At 42.0% G+C, this 21,623-nt stretch overlaps 1 protein-coding gene across 3 annotated transcripts in view; it reads left to right on the top strand.

Moving 5' to 3' along the window:
- The first annotated feature begins 6,106 nt into the window (after positions 1–6,106).
- cux2b (cut-like homeobox 2b) overlaps positions 6,107–21,623 on the top strand; it is a 332,051-nt gene continuing 316,534 nt past the window's right edge. For 2 of the 3 annotated variants that reach the window (XM_080208269.1, XM_080208267.1), the window contains exon 1: positions 6,107–6,226. In XM_080208269.1, the coding sequence (XP_080064395.1) occupies positions 6,164–6,226 (63 nt within the window). In that variant the 5' untranslated portion in view covers positions 6,107–6,163. Of the gene's footprint in view, positions 6,227–7,588; positions 7,667–21,623 lie in introns of those variants that run through there. The other variant, XM_080208268.1, reaches the window with a different exon arrangement.

The following is a 21,623-nucleotide window of genomic DNA, read 5'->3' as shown; positions in this document are numbered from 1 at the left end:
ACAATTGCTTTTTTTTTAAGTGCCCTCCAATGTTGCCTGCAGGTAATATGATTGATAGTGTTGCTGCCTTTTAAAATTTAAATCCTCCAAGGCCCTTAGCAGCACTGGACACACAATTATCCTTTACACTCAGTGTTGCTAGGTCACATATTATGCACATATTATTCACATGCAGAATCTTTGGCAGATGCAAAAGGGAGTGGAGAAAGATGTAACCAAAGAGAAAATTTAGCCCTAAGGAAATGGAACAAAAGGAAAAATGTGGGAGATTTGGCTTAGTTGTTAAAACAGCTTAAATTAGAATGATAAATTTATTTCAGGCTACATGGGTGAGCAATATTAAGTGTTTAACTCAAAGTGCCTTGTGTTATTTGATTATAAGGACCACAGAGTGGATTGATGAAAGCGCCATCTCTTCCTGCAGCACACAAGGGCTAAAGTGTTCACTTGTGCCTGAGGTGTAAAACTAATGGTATGGATTGACTGGCCATTATAGCAGCCAATAAATTCTATTGCCAATGAAAATCCACTATTTAATGGCATGGTGGCATAGTGGTTAGCACTGCTGCTTCACAGCACCAGGGACTTCGATTTGATTCTGGCCATGGGTGATTATCTGTGTGGAGTTTGCAAGTTCTCCCCATGTCTGTGTGGGTTTCCTCCGGCTGCTCCGGTTTCTTCCCAAAGTCCAAAAATATGCTGGTTAGGTTGATGGGCCTTCCTACATTGTCCCTTAGTGTTGGGAGATTAGGAGGGCAAATACATAGGGTTATGGGGATAGGATCTGGATGGGATTGTTGTTGGTGCAGGCTCAATGGGCCAAATGGCCTCCTTCTGTGCTGCAGATTCTATGATAATCAGTGGTTAATCCCAGAGGCTCACTAATAGAAGACAGAGAGTTTGGATAAGAGAGGCATTTTCAGGATGGTAACCTGTAATTAGTGGAGTGCCACAGGGATCATTGCTGGGGCCACAATTATTGCTAATATTATTATTGACTTGGATGAGGGAAGTGAATGTACTATTGCCAAGTTTGCATAGGTAGAAAATAGATGGAAAGGTAAGTGATGAAAATGATATAGATAGGTTACGTGACTGGTTAAAAACTTGACAGATGGAAAATAATGTAGGAAAATATGACGTTATGCATTTTGAAAGGAAAATAAAGGAACTTAATATTAGTTAAATGGAGAAAGGATGCAGAAAACTGCAGCACTGAGTGTATTTGGGGTCCTCGTGCATTAATGACAAAAAGCTAGCATGCAAATTCAGCAGGTAACCGGAAAGACAAATGGAATGTTAGCCTTTATTTCAAAGGGAATGGGTATAAAAATAGGGAAGTCTTGCTGAAATTATAGAAGGCACTAGTTAGATGTCATCTGGAATGCTGTGAACATTGTTGGTCCCCTTATCTAAGGAAAGAAATATTGGCATTGGAGGCTGTCCAGAGAAGGTTCACTAGGTTGATTCCAGATAAAGAGGGATTTTTCTTATGAGGAGAGGTTACCCAGGTTGGGCCATACTCACTGGAGTTTAGCAAAATGAAAGGCTACCTTACTGAGACATTTCGGATTCTCAGGGGCTTGACAGGATTGATGCTGGGAGATGTTTCCTCTTGTGGTAGAGTCTAGGATAAGACTGCTTACTCATAGGTAACTCATTTAAGACAGAAATGAGGAAGAATTTATTCTTTCAGAGAGTAGTGAATCTGTGAAGTTCTTTACCACAGAAGAGTGTGGAGGCTGTGTATGTTTAAGGCAGAGATAGACTTTTAATCAGTAAGGGATCAAGGGTTAAGGGGATAAAGTGGGAAAGTGCATTTGAGGATTATCATATTAGATCACTCATGATGTCACAGAAAACTAGCATGCAGTACAACAGATAATAAAAGAAGGTGAAAGGAATGTTGGCATTTACAGCTAAAGGAATAAAATATAAAAGTGAGGAAGTAAGGTTGCAACTATACAAGGCATTGGTAAGGCCACATATGGAGTGTTGTGCATAGTTTTGGTCCCCTTGTTTGAGGAAAGATGTAGGTATTTCAGAGGAGGTTCACTAGATTGATACCTGAGATGAGGAGTTTGTTGTATGAAGTGATATTGAACAGTTTAGGCCTATACTCTCTGGAATTTAGAAGAATGAGGGGATATCAAATTGAGGTGTGCAAGATGATAAAAGCTATGGATAAAGTAGACGTGGAGCAGATGCTTCCTCTTGTGGGACATTCTGGGATGAGAGGTCATAGTCTTAGGATAGGGGGTGCAAATTTAAAACAGAGTTGAGGAGAAACTACTTTTCCCAAATGGTTGTGAATCTGTGGAATTTGCTACCCCAAAGTGTGGTGGATGCTGGGACAGTGAGTAAATTTAAGGAGGAGTTAGACAGATTTTTAATTGGTAATGGGTTGAAGGGTTATGGGAGGAAGGCAGAAAAATGGGAATGAGGAGCATATTAGCCATAATCGAATGGTGGAGCAAACTTGATGGGCCAAATGCCTTATTTTGCTCCTATTTCTTATGAACTCTTATGAACTTATGATCTCATTGAATGATGGAGAAGACTCGATGGGCTGAATGGCCCACTTCTGCTCCTCAAAGTTCACACAGTAAGTTGAAAATCTGCTGGCAGAAATTTTTTCCCAATACGTTGTGGTGAAGCTGATTTTTGTTTGATCCTGCAGCTATTGCTTGTGGCTACTCATACCAGGAGACCCGTTGTCATGGTTTGTCTGTCTTCCACCATCCTTACACATCCACTGTAGATTGTCTACAACCACTCTGTGATGCCCATCATCCAACTACACTGAGGTTGATGCTACTTTCTGCTGCCCTCCACTTTGAAAGAGATCTCTGTAGTTTCCAGCTCTGAGCAAACAGTTTATCCAGTTGTCAGCAATTGTGTAAGTTGTTGCTGACTCATTCAGGAGCTGTTCATTCTGAAACTGAGCAGTAGTGCCAGCAGAGGAATGTGCATGTGCCTGAGTTTGACTAGGGAGCCCAAAGGCATTCAGGGCTCAATTCCATAAATATACAGCTATTTACAAACAGCTAGATTAATGACTTGGATACAGGGATGGAAGGCTTTATAGTTAACTTTGCAAACGACACTAAAATAGGCAGGACAGTAAGTGGCAATGAGGAAATATGAATCTTACAAATGGATATAGATAGGTTAGGAAGGTGGAGATGGAGTGGCAGATGGAGTTTAATGTGGATAGGTGTGAGGTCATGCATTTTGGTCAGAAAAATAGGAAGACAACTTATTATCTAAATGGGGTCAACTTCAGGGTGCTCTGGTGCTGAAGGATCTGGGTGTCCTCATTCACGACTGACAGAAAGCTAGCATGCAGGTACAGCAGATAATAAAGAAAGTAAAAGGAATGTTGACATTTACAGATAAAGAAGTAGAATATAAAGGTAAGACAGTATTGTTGAAACTATAGAAGGCATTGTGAGACTGCAACTGGAGTACTGTGCACAATATTTGGTCCCCTTATTTGAGGAAAGATGTAGTGGCATTGGAGGCAGATCAGAGGAGGTTCACTAGATTGATTCCAGAGATGAGGGATTTGTTGTATGAAGAGAGATTGAACAGTTTAGGCCTATACTCTTTGGAATTTAGAAGAATGAGGGGAGATCAAATTGAGGTATACATGATGATAAAAAGTATGGATAAAGTAGCCGTGGAGCGGATGCTTCCTTTCGTGGGACATTCTAGGATGAGAGGTCATAGTCTTAAGATAAGGGATAGCAAATTTAAAACAGAATTGAGGAGAAATTATTTCTCCCAAAGGGTTGTGAATCTGTTGAATTCACTACCACAAAGTGTGGTGGATGCTGGGACAGTGAGTAAATTTAAGAGTTAGACAAATTTTAAATTGGTAATGGGTTGATGGGCTATGGGGAGAAGGCAGGAAAATGGGAATGAGGAGCATATCAGCTAGATTGAATGATGAAGTGGACTCAATGGACTGAATGGCCTAATCCTGCTCCTATATCTTATGAACTTATGAATTTATATACACACTGAACCCTGAAACAAAAAAACGCTGGGGTTAGTCTTTGAGTTAAGTTCAGATGTAGATTTAGGATTTTTTTGAGACCTTTATTGAAGTGAAGAGTTCACTTCGGGGGCAGGAGGTGATAACTTATACATTAATAGGTTCACCCAGGGACAGATCTTAACTAGGGTGATTATATGGCGTGCGTTTATTTGCTAATATAAGCAACAGTCACAATGCATCAGCCACTACATGGTCAGCAACTACCAAATACGTCACTTTCAGTATTTACCCACGTGAAGTACACGCTCTAGCCAGAGTATTTGAATGCAGTGTGTACCAGGCCTGCAAAGGATTGCAATTTAATTTGCTTATTTTACATACTTGAAACTGCATGGTGTGATTTTTATTCCCCCAGAGTGGACTATGTCTGGTCAAAATGTGCAAAAACACTCATTCTGTCAATAGAATATTGATGATTTATTAAAATAGTTTTTAACCATCAATAAAATGTATGAAGTCTCGCGGTGTAAAGTGATAAACTCAGAATATATCTTTCAAGGCATTCATGACTCGCCTCAGAAAATTGATCAACATTTTTTTGTTACATTAAAAATGTATCACATGTGTAAGTAGAACAGTGTGCTACAATGAAGCGAAATAGGACTTGAAAAAATGTTCCATTCAAGCATATGTGTGACTCTTACGCACGAATACCTCAGCTGGCAAAGTGGGGAGTAGGGCAACTTTAAAATGCCTTCACTGTACTCTTTCCTGCCAATATCTTTTATTCGAGAGACGAATGTGCAAGAATCGGTGAAGGTCCCTCCACGCATCTGCAAGTCCATTCAATGAAAACTGACATTGTGCCTGCCCCCCCCTCCCCCTATCAGTGCTGCTGCAGCTAGCTCTGCACTCAATCCCTGTCCAGGCAACCGGAACTTTGGATGGGGATACAGGACTGCTGTAAATTTACAACAAATAATTGAGAGTCAAACTTTGACCCTTCACCATCCTGTGAGCCCCCGAGAGGGCTGGAGTGAGTGTATGTGTGTGTGGGTGGCCCAGAATATAACACCGGCTACAGATAAAAGTCAGTCGCGCAACGGAAGGCAATTTGCTGCCGAAATTTGTAGCCTTTCATGTTGCCGCAGTCGCATCAAAGTAGGACGAAGGGAACTGCACACAGCAGCAAGGAGCAGCATCTGGATGTCTCTTTATTTTCCGATGGTTTTACTGCGTGGGGAATTCTTAAAGAGGGAGAGATAATAAAGCAGACAACAAACTTAATCAAACTCGGGAAGTGGCTCTCCACCCTCGGGGGGTGGGGAGGGTGGAAGTTACCATCTGGTATTTCGGATCCTGAGAGCTGGACTCTCTCTGGTGACTGCCTCAGTCCTTGGTGTGTTAGTCAGAGGTGTGAGAAAGTGTAATAAAACCCAAATAGTGCGGGCGATTCAAACAGGGCATCTCAAATTATTAATCAAAACAGTGCCAGAGAATATCAGTGAAAGCTATCGCCCTCCAAGTGTGGTGGGCAAGTGATACAAGATTCGCCAAAAAGTGAATCCCTCCCCAAAAAAAGTTGTATCATTGTAATGTGAAGCGCGATTCTATTTTCTATAATGTGGACTTTAACCTGATGTGAGATTTTTTACTAACTATATTTTCTACTCACAGCGGTTAAATCAGACATCAGGAAATCGCATTTGACATGTATGTTACATAATGAATATATAAAATATAATAATGTCTCTATAACAAGACTAGCCTGCTGTGCGGTGTTGGTAAAGATGCTGTAATTTGCTCGAAGACTTTAACACGGCCCGCCCACCCTGTTAATTGTTCACTTTGCCGCTGGTAATATCTGTTCCAAATCAAGTGCGTTCCCCGCTCGGCGGAAAATTGAAGTTCAACAACAACAAAAAGGAAGACTTTCCCACCCCACTAAAAATAACAAATCACCTAGAGGAGCGGGGCTGGGCAGGAGTGTTCTGTACCCCCTCTCCCACCACCTCCCCCACCCCCCAGCGCCCCCGCTTTGTCTGCTCTCGCCTCTCTGTGTATTCTTTCAAGTGGCCAGTTGAGGCGGGAATCCACGCCGGATATTTAGAGGAGCCGAAAGGAAAATCCAGAGAAAATATCGCTTCAATATCCCCCAAGATGGCCGCCAATGTGGGATCGATGTTTCAATATTGGAAGAAATTTGATCTACGGCGGCTGCAGGTTAGTGAGAAACCTCCACCTTTCACCGCCAGCCGAAAGGTGCGAGTGGCTCCGGCGGAGGGCGAGGGGCTGAGCGGGGCTTTCGGCGGCGCTTTGGCCACAGGAAGATGTGTACAGCTTCCCCCCGATTGATAGGTATTAGGAATTGATCCCCCCCCCCCCTTGCCTTTGTTCAGTTCAATCATCGATCAACACACAGCGCCAGGAACATGGAGCTGCCACCGCCACACTGGCCACTCAGAGCGGCTAGTGTGTGAGAGGCTTCCCCCCTCCTCACTCCACTCAGTCACAGCACAAAGTGTAAGTCATCTGTGCAGTTTAGCGGGCGCTGTGACTTTATTATGTTTAGGGAAATAAGCTTTGTCTGTGTGAGAGAGAGAAGACAAAACCCGCGCACACATATATAGAATGGAAATGGGAAATCATTCAGTCAGATATATGGGATTGTGGAGATCTCGCCTGGCCACCAGCTCTGCTCCAGCCTCCTCTGTTTTGTGTTTTGTGTGTATGTTCATTTTTGCCTCTTGGGGAACACAAGGTCGGCGTCTTTTTAACTATACTCCTGAGACGTTTATTAACTTTCTCTTCCTCCCATTTCTTGGTGCCTCACACTTAAATGGATTCAGTGCCAGGCTAGTAATGTTGGTCCAGACTTGAATCTCCCGACTAGAAATTCGCTTTAATCTTAAAACTTCTGCGACGGATTAATTAGATAAGTTTTCTCTCTTCTTTCGTTAAAGCTGCTGTTACCAAACATTTGTGTGTGTGTGTGTGTGTCTGGGCTGTGGTGCCAAGGAGGAAACGGAGTGGAAATGATTTTTTTTCTTCTAAATGCAGCAATCACTTAGATTTAACCCCAAATTACCCCCCCCCCCACCCCCCTGTCGGTGTTAGATCTTTTAGAGTGAATTTGAGATCTGGGCTGTTCCGGTTCCAGTGAATGCAATTTCATGTCAGCCTGGCATTGCTGCTGCTGGTGTTTTGGAAATATCCGCGGAATGGGATGGTGTGATTGTGTTTCGCTTCCTGATGTTTTGTAAACTAGCCTCTCGGAGACACGCCGGTATGATTGATGTCCTGTAACATGGGGAATGACAAGAACACTTCATAGGAATGAGAGAGGGTGGGGGAGGGATTTGCCCCCCCCTTCCCGGGGGCGGGGGGCCTGCTACCTGGACACCCACCACCAGCCCCCCCCCCCCCCCCCCTCACACAGGGGTTTTTATTTTTGGGTAGTCCTGAACGACTTTTCGGGAGTGAGCCGCTGGATGGAGATGTTGTGTGGCCTTTTGAATCTTTAATCTGAGGCTAGTTGTGGTCCCCCGGCTTGTTTTGTTGCTGTGATGTTTGATTGGGGATGTTCTGAGCTCTGAACTGAGCAGCAGTGTCGCCTTGGCCAGGCCAGATCTGATGGCGCCGCCCCTCGACTGAGGATAGAAGGTGACCTTGCCAGTCTGCTGCCCTCCCTGAAAGCGAGCCTGTAAGCTTCCCAACAACTCATTCATTTGTCTGAGCTCATACATGTCTATCGAGAGACGTTGTTCATCCAGACAAGCGGGTGAACAGACACGATTGGTACGACCAGCATCCATTCGCACTATGAGTTTGAATCTGTGTTTGAGTTGCTGTTGGAATCAGATAGGTTTCTCCCCTCTCTCCCTCCCTATCCGTCTCTTCCTGAATCTATGCAACTCAAATTCGGAAGTGAAGGATGAGGACATTTGAAAAGTGAGAATGACAACATTTGAATGTCTGTCTTTCAAACTGGTTTCTCATTTGCAAGTAACTATTTTAGAATCTTGTCTTTCAGGAAGAGTATTTTTACCTTTTTCTCATTTGTGTGGCAAGCAAAGTTTATCTTAGTTAAGTTTTGATTTTGGAGGTTTACTGTAGCAATATTTTGTGTTTTAAAGATTTGGAAGGAAGATAATTATTTCTTATTGAGTGGTGGCAAGTGGACAATACCGCTGGTCTTTTAACTTTTAAGTTACTGATCACTATTTTTCTGAAAACTGATCTTTTATTAAGGCCAAATTGGCTAATTTATTTGTCATTTATTTGTAAGATTTTCATCCTTCCCTTCCTCTTTCCCAGCTTTCCCCAGCCTTTTCTGTGATATGCTTCAATTAGTTTTCAGTTAGCTTCTGAAACTGCCCATGTACCAGCCTAAAGGTGAGTGAGGAGAGGCTTTTGGACCATTTGCAGCACCAGCAGTTGGGTTTGAGCCCATCTTCATCTAACGTCCAGACACACTCACTTACTCACCTTTTTAAGTGAAGCTATGTGATTCAGTTCTGCACTGGTGTTATCTTTAGCAACAGAGTTACTGTGAGGACATGAGGTATTGTAAGTAAAAAGAAATACATTGTCCACTATTGGTGGTTTTGACTGAGTTGATCAAGAACGTTTCATTCTCAAAGCACAATAGATTTTGTACAGGAAATGTGGGCCAGGATTGAACTGCAGAAGTGCATCTGATCTGTTTATTTTTCTGAATTGCACAAAGAATTTTTAACATGAAGGAGGACAATAGCGGTCTCTGTCTCCCAGTCTTGTACACACATTGCCATCTGGTAATCACATTGAATAGCAGGGGGTTTCTTTGGCCCACAGTATCTTCCTTGTAAAGGTTTAAAATAACTGTTGTAATTTGCTACTGGAGTATCGCTGTCAGTGACATACAACACATTGATAAGCCATTCACTGTTCAAACTGATCTGTGCCATTTCTGATGATATTGTGATTTTTGTTTTAACGTTTATAGCTCAGTGGAACAGAAAATATTTCACATAGTTTTTTTTAATGAGCGGAGAAATATTATTTGACAAATTGCACAGTATTAATTAAACAGGTCAAATTTATTCATTGATCAGTGAAGTCAGTGAACAATGAATGGAAATGGCTTTTTTTTTGGTCTCAACTTTTCTGTAACCCCCTTGACTGGTGATTGATGGTTTACCACATAAATGATAACAAAGCCAGAGTATAGGTTGGGAACAGAGAAGGAAATAGCTTTGCCTGAAAAGATTGACGGAATCAATTTGACAAGAAAAATTGTGACATTACTGAGACAGATCACCATCGTGTGGAGGAGAAAAGTTAGTTTTCCTACCCTCCTCTCTCACCTCGATCTGCTAATATGTGTAAATGGGATTCATTTGAAAATGAAAACTTTAAGATCTATTGTTTATTGATTAACTTTGTTTGGGGAGAACTTTCAATTTCTGGAGGGAATATACTTGTTAACAATTGGCCTGTTTCTGTGCCATATATCTTATGAAATGCTTTTTTAAATATAAAATTTCTATTTTACACAAGGAGGGGAAAAGGACACATGAGAATCATAGAATCCCTACAGTGCAGAAGGAGGCCATTTGGCCTGTCGGGTCTGCACTGGCTCTCTGACAAAGCATTTTACCCAGGCCCTAACCCCATGATCCCACTTAATTACCCCACTAATCTCCCTAACCTATACATTGGGATACTAAGGGGCAATTTAGCATAGTCAATTCACCTAATTTCCACATCTTTGGCATGCAGGAGGAAACCCACGCAGACACTGGGAGAATGTGCAAACTCTGCACATCATGTAAGCCTCCCCACCCATCCCCGTTATACAAAAGGGTGGGTTGTTGCTCCGGAGGGAGTTTGAATCAATTGGAAGATACCAGAGATGATACATTGGTGGTGGTGTGCATTAGAAAATTTGTCCTTTATTTTTGCAATCTCTGCTACTTAATAAAGGTCCTGTTATAGTGCGAGATATCACAATGAGGAAGCCTTGAATCACAACTTTTATTTATTGAAGGAAAGATTAATCTATGTACAAATTAGCTCACTGCAGGCACCAGTCCAGTTCCACCAACTCCAAGTCTCTCACCCCAGGTTCCCTCCTACCAGAGCCCACCCCCTAACATCCAATCGGTGCTGGTTCACATGATCTTCTTGATAGGCTCCAGAAGGGTTACATGACCTACGAACACCTGCCCCTTAAAGAGGCCAAGCTTCCACAAGTCCTGTGTGAAATGAGATTTAGTCATTGCAGCTCAGTTCATGTGGACACAGAGTATGGTCCACAACTTACCATCTTTAGTCAGTACCAAAATGACAATCAGAGAGGCCGCACAAATTGCATGGGAAATGAATGTGTAATACCGGTGTGACAGAGGTGCTCTTTAAAACAAATGCAATCAAAACGTTGCAAAGATTTCACACAACGACTTTGGAACTTCAGAAACTGTTCAGTTCTGATTAAGGCACACATTTAAGACAGAATGGAGGGAACTTTATTCTGCATCAGAAAGTGCTGTAGCTGACTTGAGAGCACTTAATGCTATCACTGGGTCTCTGAAGTGGAAAGATGTGCCATTCATCAGCACTAAAGATCATTCCCTCCTTTGTCTAAAAATAACTTGCACAAAATAAAACAGCCAGTGCATTTGTTATAAAAACAGAAAATTGTTCGGGCAGCATCTGCAAAGAGAGGAAAAGAGTTGATGTTCAAGTTGATGACCTTTTAGGAAGAGGTAGAGGTGTAATAGGGTTTAAACAAATGAAAGTGTGTGTGGAAGGGGATGGAGTGGAAGGCAAGAGATTAAAAGACAAAGAGTTGTTCGTTCAGGGTCAAACGAAATGAACAAAATGTATACAGAGGAGATGTGAATGGTACAATCCTGAACAGCAAAGGTTTTATTTTAAATGAGGACAACGCCAAGACCAAGGAAACAAAATGCAGAGTTCATGATCTAAAATCGTTAAACTCAGTGTTGTGGTTGTTGAAAGATGAGGCGCTGTTCAGTGAGTCAGTGTTGAACTTCATTGGAACATTATAGGAGGCTTGAGTTTTAAGAAATCAAAATGGAAGCAAGTTGGAGAATGGAAGTTACAGATGACTAGAAACTCAGAATCACATTCATGGGCTGAGAGGAGGTGTTTCGCAAAGTCGTCATCCAGTTTGCGTTTGGGTCTCCTCAGTGTAGAGGAGATCACATTATAAGCAGCGAATGCAGTACCCTCTAAATTGAAAAAAAGTGCAAGTAAATTGTTGCTTCACCTTGAAGGAGTGTTCAGGACCTTGGATTGTGAGAAGGGAGGAGGTTAAAGGCCACCTTTTCCTTTGTTTGAATGGAGAGGGGCAAGGTATCAGGGGTCACTGAGGACTGGATCAGGCATCAAGGAGGCAATAGCCTCTATTGAATGCTGAGAAAGAAAGGTGTGTTTCATAGTGATATAACGCTGTAGGGTGGTGAAAATCTGTTGAATGCAGCTGGTGGGTGAAAGATGAGAAGAAGGGGAACCCAATTGTAGTTGGGAGCAGGAAGGGAAGGGCAGGAAATGGAATGGCTACAGCTACAGGCCCAGCCAACCATATTTGGATGGAATCCTCGGTTGAGGTAAAAGCAAGACTTAGTGGAAGAGGTTTAAAGTTGAAGTCAATGTTTTTCTGTTTAATCTGTATAATGAAAGGACAATTTCAAAAGAAGATTTTAACTTTTATGTTATTTATATGCATAATGGAATGAGGGGTAATAATGTCTATTAGGTGATTATATAGATCAAACAAATCGTAAGCTTGCTGTAGTGTTTATATAACAGCTATTTTTAGTGCATGTAGGTTTGTTAAGTTTTTTTGGGGGAATGTCAAGTAATTTGCAAAACAGGTTTGGAGTTGGCGCACTGATCTGCAGTGGTGGAAGACCAAGTCATTGTTTGTGTCTCTGTGTGTCATGGTTTTGTAGTCTTTGCACGGTTGGGAAGTAAATAAGTCGCAAGAGAATGAACTTGAATTTATATAGTTCTCAAAGACATCCCAAGGGGCTTTATGGATGGTGAGGTATTTCTGAAATGCTGTAGCACTGTAATAATGTAAGAAGTGTAAATCTCACAAACAGCAATGAAAACAACCAACACCTGAAAAAGATCTGATTGGTTCTTGTAAATGTTTTCTCTCAAACAATGGACAGATCACTCTTGCTTTTTAAATAGTGTAATGAGATCTTCTACACCTATCTGAGAGGGCAGGTGGTACCTCACCCTATAGACAGCACCTTCTCAGTATTGCAGTGTAGTGTCAGCCTGGAACATGTGCTCGAGTGTCTGCCATGGTGTTCAAACTCACAACTTCTGACTTCTGAACCGTGCTGACACGTGGAAGGTTGTCTGTGGACTAGAGGACTTGAATACTTTTTCTACTTGAATGTTTAGTTTTTTTCATCACCTACCTCTTCTGTAGCAGCTGAATCCTTCCTGGAATAACATGGAGAAACCCAAGTGGTTCTTGTTTAACTTTATCATTGAATATTAATGAGAGGAAAAGAGGAATGGCAGCTCAGTGTTGTCATCACCCAGTGGCCACACATATCCCTCTGGCGGGGCCACTAGACAACAAACAGGAGCAGGAATCCACCCAATGTATTTCCATTTTTCCCCTTTCTCCTTTCTTAACCTAGGCCAACTTTATCATCTCAAATACTGAAGTCCAAAAATGTGCAGGTTAGGTTGATTGGTCATGCTAAATTGCTCCTTAGTGTTAGGAGGATGTCAGGGAGATTAGTAGGATAAATATGTGGGGTTATAGGGATAGGGCCTGGGTGGCATTCTTGTTAGTGCAGGCTTGGTGGGCCGAATGGCTTCCTTCTGCACTGTAGGTATTCTATAGTTCTAATACCTCCCTAGCTGAGATCAGCTAATAGCACAGGTTAGAATCAATCTTGTGGCTTTGTTTCAGTTTGAGCTGCTCACCAGATTAGCTCACTTGTGTCTTGATCTTTGAGTTCATTTTAAAATTCTAACTCTGGATCCTATGTTTTGAGGCCAAAGCACGGATCTAATGTGAATTTACTTTGTAGTATATGAGTGGTGGGATTTCTAAAATATGACTGAGTAATATTCTGATAGATGGATGCACAACTGGGTGACTGAACAAGACACACAGAAGCACATATTGCCTGGTTGTGGCTTAAGGATTAATTCACCAGCTACTTTGAAGGAAGTATTGTGATATCTTTGTTGCGTGATCTTTTCTATCGCCCTAGAATATGGTAACTTTATGATGATGGGGAAAGGAGGAAAGCACTTCAGGTGCAAATAACTAGAATTTATTCCTAGAATATCTGAAACACAGTCTTTATTTTTCTTTGTGTGAAATGTTCCCATGCAGGCACGGGCCAGATCGAGAATCGGCTTGTGTTTAAATTCTAAATATCACTTCCTCGCATTAGGTGCACCAGGCAGCCAGCGAAAGCTGTCCTCATCTTGTGAGAAATCTGGACTGCATAACTCACAACTAGAATTAAAAACCAAACTGCATTGCTGTGATTTATTTAAAAACTTTTTCTGTTTTCTCTGATGTGCTGAAAGACCATGTAATAAAAACTAACACTTCTCCCTTCAGTTGTTGGTTAGTTTATGAGTGTTTTGGCAATGTTGAGATTATGAAGATGAATGGACTGATTGCTGGAAGGGATAAATTCTCGCCTTTTATCCAAGCTCTGCCTTCAGAAGTGCAGTATGATTTGGAATACAATTAGCTCCCTTACTTATATCAATGGGACTTTTCTCCATCCCACCCCCTCCCCCCACCTTTTATGGTATTTTGGTGGTTTTCTGTTTCCCCAACTTTCTATCTGTCAGTAAGACTGCTGGCTCACTCTCTGTTTTGGGATAATTCTGTGTTGTGGATTTCTATCCCTTAACAACTGAACTGAGACTAATCCAGCACGTTTCATTTAAGACCCTTTTGCCTAAGAAAGGAAACCTCTGGATCATTCACTTAATCCAGTGTTAACCGATAGAAATTGCTGACTTGTCACGGCAGTGGCTGTGGTGACATGTAATAATTTTAGTGGACCATGTCTTGCATATGCATTCTCGCAATCCAGGTAAGAATGCTTCATGTGTAAGTATAATTAGCGGTTCTTGCCTTATAATAGCCAAAGAAATAAAAGATTCATTGTTCATATTACATTTTTAGTTGTCAACTGTCTGCCTATTTGCATAAATGATCTTGAGTGTATTGTCAACTGCATATTTTAATGGTCTTTGGTTCAGTTTCAGTATCCACATCAGTTATGTGAATCAAGTGAAAGAGATTTGGACAGTGATTGTGGGCAGTGCCACATCACTCCTTCCCATTGTACAGGATTACACTTCAAAATGGTGCAGTTCCATAATGATTGTTACCCAGTGCTATACCCTCCCCTACATGTTTATTTTAGCAAGTGTGAGGACACATTTCTTCTGAGCAGGCCAGACTTTCAAGCTCTGATCTGCTCACTGAGACACTATGGGAATTTGCAAGCACTGGAGACAGTGTTATAGATTGAGTTATCAGATTATTTTTTTCAGCCTCAGAAAGTGGCAAATGAAAGGAGACCTTCCAACTATGTCAATATAGTGACAAGGGGATGAGAGAATGTTCTGCCAGAAAGCAAATTGAGATCGGATGCTAAGAAACATATCTTTGTGTTGATCTGGTCTCTGAGCCATAGTACCGAAGGCAGGAATAATTTGAGATAATGGGATGCTATGATTAGGAGTTTGGAGGGGTTCGACCAAATAGCTTTCTATAATTGTACTAATCCTGTGTTCATGTGGAACCTGTCAAGAAACCCTAGAAGTCTAAATAATTTCATAACAAATTACACTTTTATCTTTTAAGTCCCTCAAAATTAGAGCTAATCATAGAATCCTACAGTGCAGGAGGAGGCCATTCGGCCCATCAAGTCTGCACCAACCACACAATCCCACCCAGGTCCTATCCTCACAACTTGATGCATTTACCCTAGCTAATCCCCCTGACCATAAGAGGCAATTTAGTATGGCCAATCCATGTAACCTGCACATCTTTGGACTGTGGAAGGAAACCGGCGTACCTGCAAGAAACCCATGCAGACATGGGGAGAATGTGCAAACTCCACACAGACAGTGACCCCAGCCGAGAATTGAATCTGGATCCTTGGTGCTGTGAGGCAGCAGTGGTAATCACTATGCCACCGTGCTGCCCCTTTAATCAGATGTATCTTTTTCATCTTCTAAAGACCTGTTGGTTGTTCCATCTTATACTATGCCAATATTTCTTCATCCCACCTTTTTTAAATAGTTTCCATTACTTGTACTCATGTAAAAGTTAGGCTATAGACTTATAGTTACATAGTTTTTACTTTTTAATGCTTGGAGGAAGGCAGGTAATACAAGAGTCCCCTGTGGCCATTTCCCCTTTTGAACAGATATACCATTTTGGATACTCTTGGGGGAGATGATTATGTGGCAGCCAACTTCATGGCACCATGGGTGGCTCTGCTGAACAAGAGGGGAGGAGGAAGAATTGCAGATGATAGTGGTTGCAGATTCAATTGTAAGGAGAAAAAACAGGTGTTTCTGCAGCTGCAAAAGAGATTCCAGGATGGCATGTTGCCTCCCTGGTGCCAGGGTTAAGGATGTCATTGATCAGCTGCAGGGCATTCTGAAGGAGGAGGGCAAACAGACAGAGATTGTGGTACATATTGGTTCCAACAATATAGATAGAAAAAGGGATAAGGTACTGCAAGGAAGTAGATTATAAAACAGGACCTAGAAGGTAGTAATTTCTGAATTACTTATGGTGCCACATGCTGGTGAGAATAGAAATAAGGGGTTAGTCCAGATGAATATGTGCCTGGGGAGATGGTGCAGGAGGGAGGGCTTTGGATTTCTGGGACTTTGGGACTGTTTTAGGAGATGGTGATCTGTGCAAGGCAAGCAAGTTGCATCTGAACTGAAATGGACCAATGTCCTTACAGGGAGCTTTGCTAGTCTTGTTGGATAGGATTTAAACTAACTTGGCAGGAGGAGTAGGATCCTGAGAGATGGTTCAGCAGGGGGAGATGCACAACCAAAATTAGAAAAGACAGTGAGTCAGGAAGGCATAAAAGTTATAGGCCAGTTAAGGCAGACAAGATCGGGTGGTATTTTAATGCAAGGAGTCTGCTGAATAAGGCAGATGAATTGAGGGCACAGATATGTGATATGGTATCATTGCTATCACCAAGACATGGTTGAGAGAGGGGCAGGATTGGCAGCTCAATACTCCAGGATATAGGATCTTCAGATGAGTCAGGGAACGAGGTAAAAGAGGAGTGGTTGTCACAGTTTTGATTAGAGAATCAATTACAGCAAAAAGGAAGGATAGCATCTTAGAAGGCTCTTCTAATGAAGCTACATGGGTGGAACTTAAATACCAAAAAGGCGCAATCACATTGTTGGGAGTGTTCTATAAGCCCCCAAACAGTCCGAGGGGAAATAGAAGAGCAGTTATGTAGGCAAATTTCAAAGAAGTGTAAAAGTAATAGGGCAGTGAAAGTGGGGGATTTCAACTTCCCCAACATTAACAGAGGTATTCGTAGTATGAAAGCCTTAGAGGGAGCAGAATTCTTAAAATACGTCGAGGAGAACTTTGACTTTTTAGGTAACAAAGCCTCACTGTCCATAAAACCCTTTGGGATGTCTTTGAGAACTATAGAAGTGCAACTCAATTCTCTTGCTACTTATTTCTTTCCCAAAGCATTTTGCAGACAGGGTTCACAACTACATTAGATTCAACATTGTTATGGAAAAGGACAAGGGTAGGCCTGAAATCAAAGTTCTAAACTGGGGGGAAGGCTGATTTTAATAAGATCAGATATGCTTTGGTCAAACTGGACTGAGAGCAGACACTTTTAGGTAAATCTGTGACAGAACAGTGGGACATATTCAGAAGGGAAATGGGGAGAGTACAGGGCCAATATGTTCCAATAAAGGAAAAGAATGGCACCAACAAATCCAGTTACCCATTGATTTTGAGAGATAAACAGTATTGGATAAAGAGAAAAAGAAAGGCATTTGGCAGACATTGAGGGCTCAAAACAGCAGAAGCCCTGGTGGAGTATTGAATGTGCAAGAAGGGAACTTAAAAAGGAAATTAGGAGAACAAAAAGGGGACATGAAAGGAAACTGGCAGCTAGAATAAAGGAAAATTTGAAGTTGTTTTACAAGTACAATAAGGGCAGAAGCAAAACTAGGGAAAGAGTAGGCCCATTAAGGACAACAGTGGCCCTTCGACTCATTGCGTATGCACCGACAACAGTCCCATTCTGTAGCCCCATGTATTTGCCCTGCAAATCCCCCAACACTATGATCATGCTAAATTGCCCCTATCAACCTAACCTGCACATCTTTGGAACGTGGGAGAAAACCAGAGCACCCAGATGAAGCCCACGCATATACGGGGAGAACGTGCAAACTCCACAAAGACAGTGAACGGAATTGAACCCTGGTGCTGTGAGGTAGCAGTGCTGACTACTGTACCAGCCTGGTATACGGTGTTATACAAACCTCAGAATCACTGCTGAAAATCCTCACCAGTCTTCAAAAACTAATTTTATATTTATGAAATAGGCAATTTAAAAACAAACCCACTTTTGCTTTGAAAATAGCTTGTTTATTTTAGCTAGCTTCTATCTTAATCCAATCATCATTTATTTAGTAAGCTGAAAACTTCACATGTAAAGTGAAGCGTATTAAGTGCTTTTAACTTCCTGGTTTGTAGTGTGTGAATACTTCAACGTTCGTGAGTGCTCGCTTGCTTCACAGCATCACGGTTGCTGTATGCCTGACTCTGCTAGTTTTATTGTCAGGAGAAAGCAGATCTTTGACTCAGTGTCTTCGGCGCTGACCACAAAATCCGGCCAGAAATACTTCTGTGTGCCTAGACTTTGATTCCAGGGGAAAGTTATTTGAAAAACTCGGTTTTTTGGGAGAAGCAATGACAAATGGTACATAATTGTCCAAATTGCCCAATTGATTGAATGTATTGTGTTAGCAGGTTTTCTTTTTTACAAGGTGAGTGGGAGAGAAATGCCAAATTCATTTTATAATAAAAGTTTTATCAGCAACAGAGAAAGGTTTTGCAGTGCTGCTTACTAAGATTGGGCTGGTTTAGCAGGTTGGAACAATGGATGTCTTACCGAAATCCAAGTTCAAGTTGATATGGGATTGACGTTCATCTCAAATTCACTATTTTGTACACTCGATGTGGATTCCGATGGGAAACTTTACCAGACAAATGGCAGCAAGTTGTTTCTGGCGCGACAACCAGCATGTTTCTCTTACGAGAAACTGTTCAGTTTTCTCTCTAGATTCTACCACACTCTGCCAAAAGAAAAATCAAGGGATGGGGAGTGAACCACGCTGTCATTGCGGTGAGTGGGGTATGCTATCTTTAAAGGATCAACCTCCTGCACCCCTCCCCATAATTGAGGCCGCAGGGTCCCCCCCTGCACCTCTGGAGCGAGCAATAACCATCCCAGCCTCCCCGCCCCTCCCCCCCCCCCCCCCCCCCCCATCATTGGCTTCTTTCCTTCTCACAGTCACTGGCATTGGGGGACATCCTTGGCACAGGGTGGCATGATGTCAATCTGGCAATGCCAAACTGTGCCAAGGGGCATTGCCAGGACACTGCCTGGCCATGTCAGTTATCCCCCCAGGGGATATACTCTGGGTGTCGACTAAAGTTTGTGATCATTTGGATCGAGCTAAATTGGGGAAGTGTAATAAAATTAACAGCACTGACTTGGCTTTATTTTCTGGCCTCTAAAGAAAGGTGCAAGCTGTGGTAACTGTCTCATAATGTGATCTAAAACATGAGTTAGATGCCAGCAGTCAGTAGATTTAGAACTTGATGTCTTTTAATGATGGGAAGCAAAGCCTGATGTTTTACTTCAGACAGCCGAAAAATTATTGTACCTACATTGTGAATGTTTTGAGGTCGGCACTGTCTCCAGGTGTATTTTACATTTTAAAGATTTAATTTCTCCTGGAAGTGGGAGAAAAGGAAGATGAGCTCCAAGTCCTTCTTTTCTATCATGTTTTTCTTTGTGAGAGGGATGGCAGGCAGCTGCATTGTCATTGCAAACGCTTCTGCCTAGTCTTTCGCAATCATCCTCAATTGGTGAGTGATCCAGCTTCGTCTTTCTCTAAGGTCCCCAGTGTCGTAGATGTTGGTCTTCAGCTAATTCCACTGAATCCAACTGATATCAAGAAATGACCGAAAGCTTTGGATGTAGCAAAGGCAACACCTAGGATTGAAAACTTGTGCTCCAGAACTAGCTAAGCCCCTAATCAAACTGTTCTAATCCAGCTGCAACACTGACAATGCCCAGTATGTCCAGTGCACAAAAGGCAGGTCAGATCCAATCTGGCCAAGTCTTCAGTCTACTTTCAATCATCAGAAAAGTAATAGAAAATGGACACATAGCAATAACCTGCTCATCAGTTTGGCTGCTCATCTTCAGACCTCATTACAGCTTTGCTCCAAACATGGATGAAAGAGCTGAATTCAAGAGGTTAGGGTGACTGCCTTTGACAAGCCAGCATTTTTGAGTATCCTAGCAAAGGAACCCAGCAAAATTGAAGTCAGTAGGAATCAGGGGTTGGGAAGGAAGCTCTTCAATGGTGGGAATCATCTGTAGAATAAAAGAAGCTGTTTATAATTGTTTGAGGTCAATCATCTCAGCCCCAGGCAATTGCAACAGGCATTCCTTGGGTTTGTGTCCAAGGCTCAACCATCTTCAGCTGCTTGATCAATGACCAGTTTTGATCTCACAATAGATATTCACTGATAATTGCACAATATTCAGCACAATTTGAAATGCCTCAGATTCTGAAGCAGTCCCTGTCCACGTGCAACAAGATCTGAACAATATTCAGCCTTGGGCTTGTAAGTGGTGGGTAAAATTCATGCAGCACAAGTACCAGACATTAACAATCTCCAACAAGAGAGAATCTAATCATTTCTCCTTGATATTCAACAGCATTACTGAATCTGTTCACTATTAACATCCTGGTAGTTACTGTTGATCAAGAACTTAACTGAATCAGCCATATAAATACTGAAGCAACAAGAGCAGGTTGGAGATTGACGAGTAACTCATCTCCTGACTTCCCAAGCTTGTTCACCGTTTACAAGGCATAAGTCAGGAGTATGATGGAATACTCTCCACTAATCGGGAAGAAGGCAGCACTGATAGCACCGTGACAAAGCAGTTCTCTTGACTGGCACCTTGTTCATCACCTTTAAAATATTCGTTCCCTCCACCAGTGGACAGCAGCAGCAATGTATATCATCTACAAGGTGCACTGCAGCAACTTCTCAAGGCTTCTTTAACAGCCCCTTCCAAACCCGCAATCTCGACCTAGAAGGACATGGGTGGCAGAGGCCGGAGAACGCCACCAACTTCCTTTAAGCCGCACATCATCTTGACTTGGAACTGTATTGCTGCCCTTTCACAGTTGTTGTTTAAAATCCTAGAGACGTCCTCCTAACAGACAATGGATGTAGTTACACAAATGGACTGTGGGAGATCAACGCGAGTACTCGCCTCTATCTTTCCAAGGGTAATAGGGAATGAATGATAAATGCTGGCCTTGCCAGTGACCCAAAGCATTGAATGAATTGGTTAAAAGAACAGGTTGAGAGAGGAGTACAAGCAGTTGTCCTTGAACAATCTCCAATTTAATGTGAATTTGGGAAGGAATCACTCCATGGTGTCTAGTTTTAATTGTGGAGAGGAACATTGCTAAAGTTGCAGATATAACATCAAATTTCATTTAATTATGACTGCACCTTGAGAATACCAAGCACTCCTTTTTTTCCGTGTTAGTGTACAATCAATTTTCTGATTACCTTTGTAACATTTGATGTTGAATATGAAATGGTTGGAAATGTTTTAAGATTGAAGTTGTTCTGAATCTAACACACCGTATCATGGTGTAGACTCTATAATTTCCCCATTTTTGATCCATCAGTGACTGTGCATTATCCCTCTTCTTTCTCTCATTGATCTTACTGTAACTCTGATGTTCACACTTGATGCTGTGACTTCTGGCTTGAAATATGAATGTAGGTCTGTAAGATGGAACTGTAAGGAGCAATCTGTCTGAAAGATTTATTTGGAGAGAGGTATCTGGTTAATGGGAAATGGGTATGCAAAATGCCTATCCACTGGGGATGGAATATATCCACGTGTAAACTGTGCAATAATCTGGAGCAGGCACTGAGGCAACTGTCAAGCCTACAATCAATCCTGTGTTGACAAGTACTGCTTTTTGGAGCTGGGGTAACTACGTCTTTTCAATTGTGGTATATTTGGGTAAATAATCGTTGGTGAAGGAAAGGCCTTCAACAGCTGTCTATGGAGTATTTATGAACTGTTGTACAAACACTTAGGGGGCAATCTTACCAAAATAATTCAAAGTGCCAAACGAATGCAAAAACAGGAGAGAATTGCACCCACTTTTCGGGCAAACTCCCTACCGCAATTGCATGGCACTAAAAAAAAGGTTCCAGATGTGATTCTTGCCAGTAGACTGAACCAAGAGATCT

Source organism: Carcharhinus amblyrhynchos, chromosome 20, assembly GCF_965287045.1.
Source record: "Carcharhinus amblyrhynchos chromosome 20, sCarAmb.v2.hapA, whole genome shotgun sequence".
NCBI lineage: Eukaryota > Metazoa > Chordata > Chondrichthyes > Carcharhiniformes > Carcharhinidae > Carcharhinus > Carcharhinus amblyrhynchos.
The sequence above is the reverse complement of the archived record's forward strand: the minus strand, read 5'-3'. Positions and strand labels throughout refer to the sequence as shown.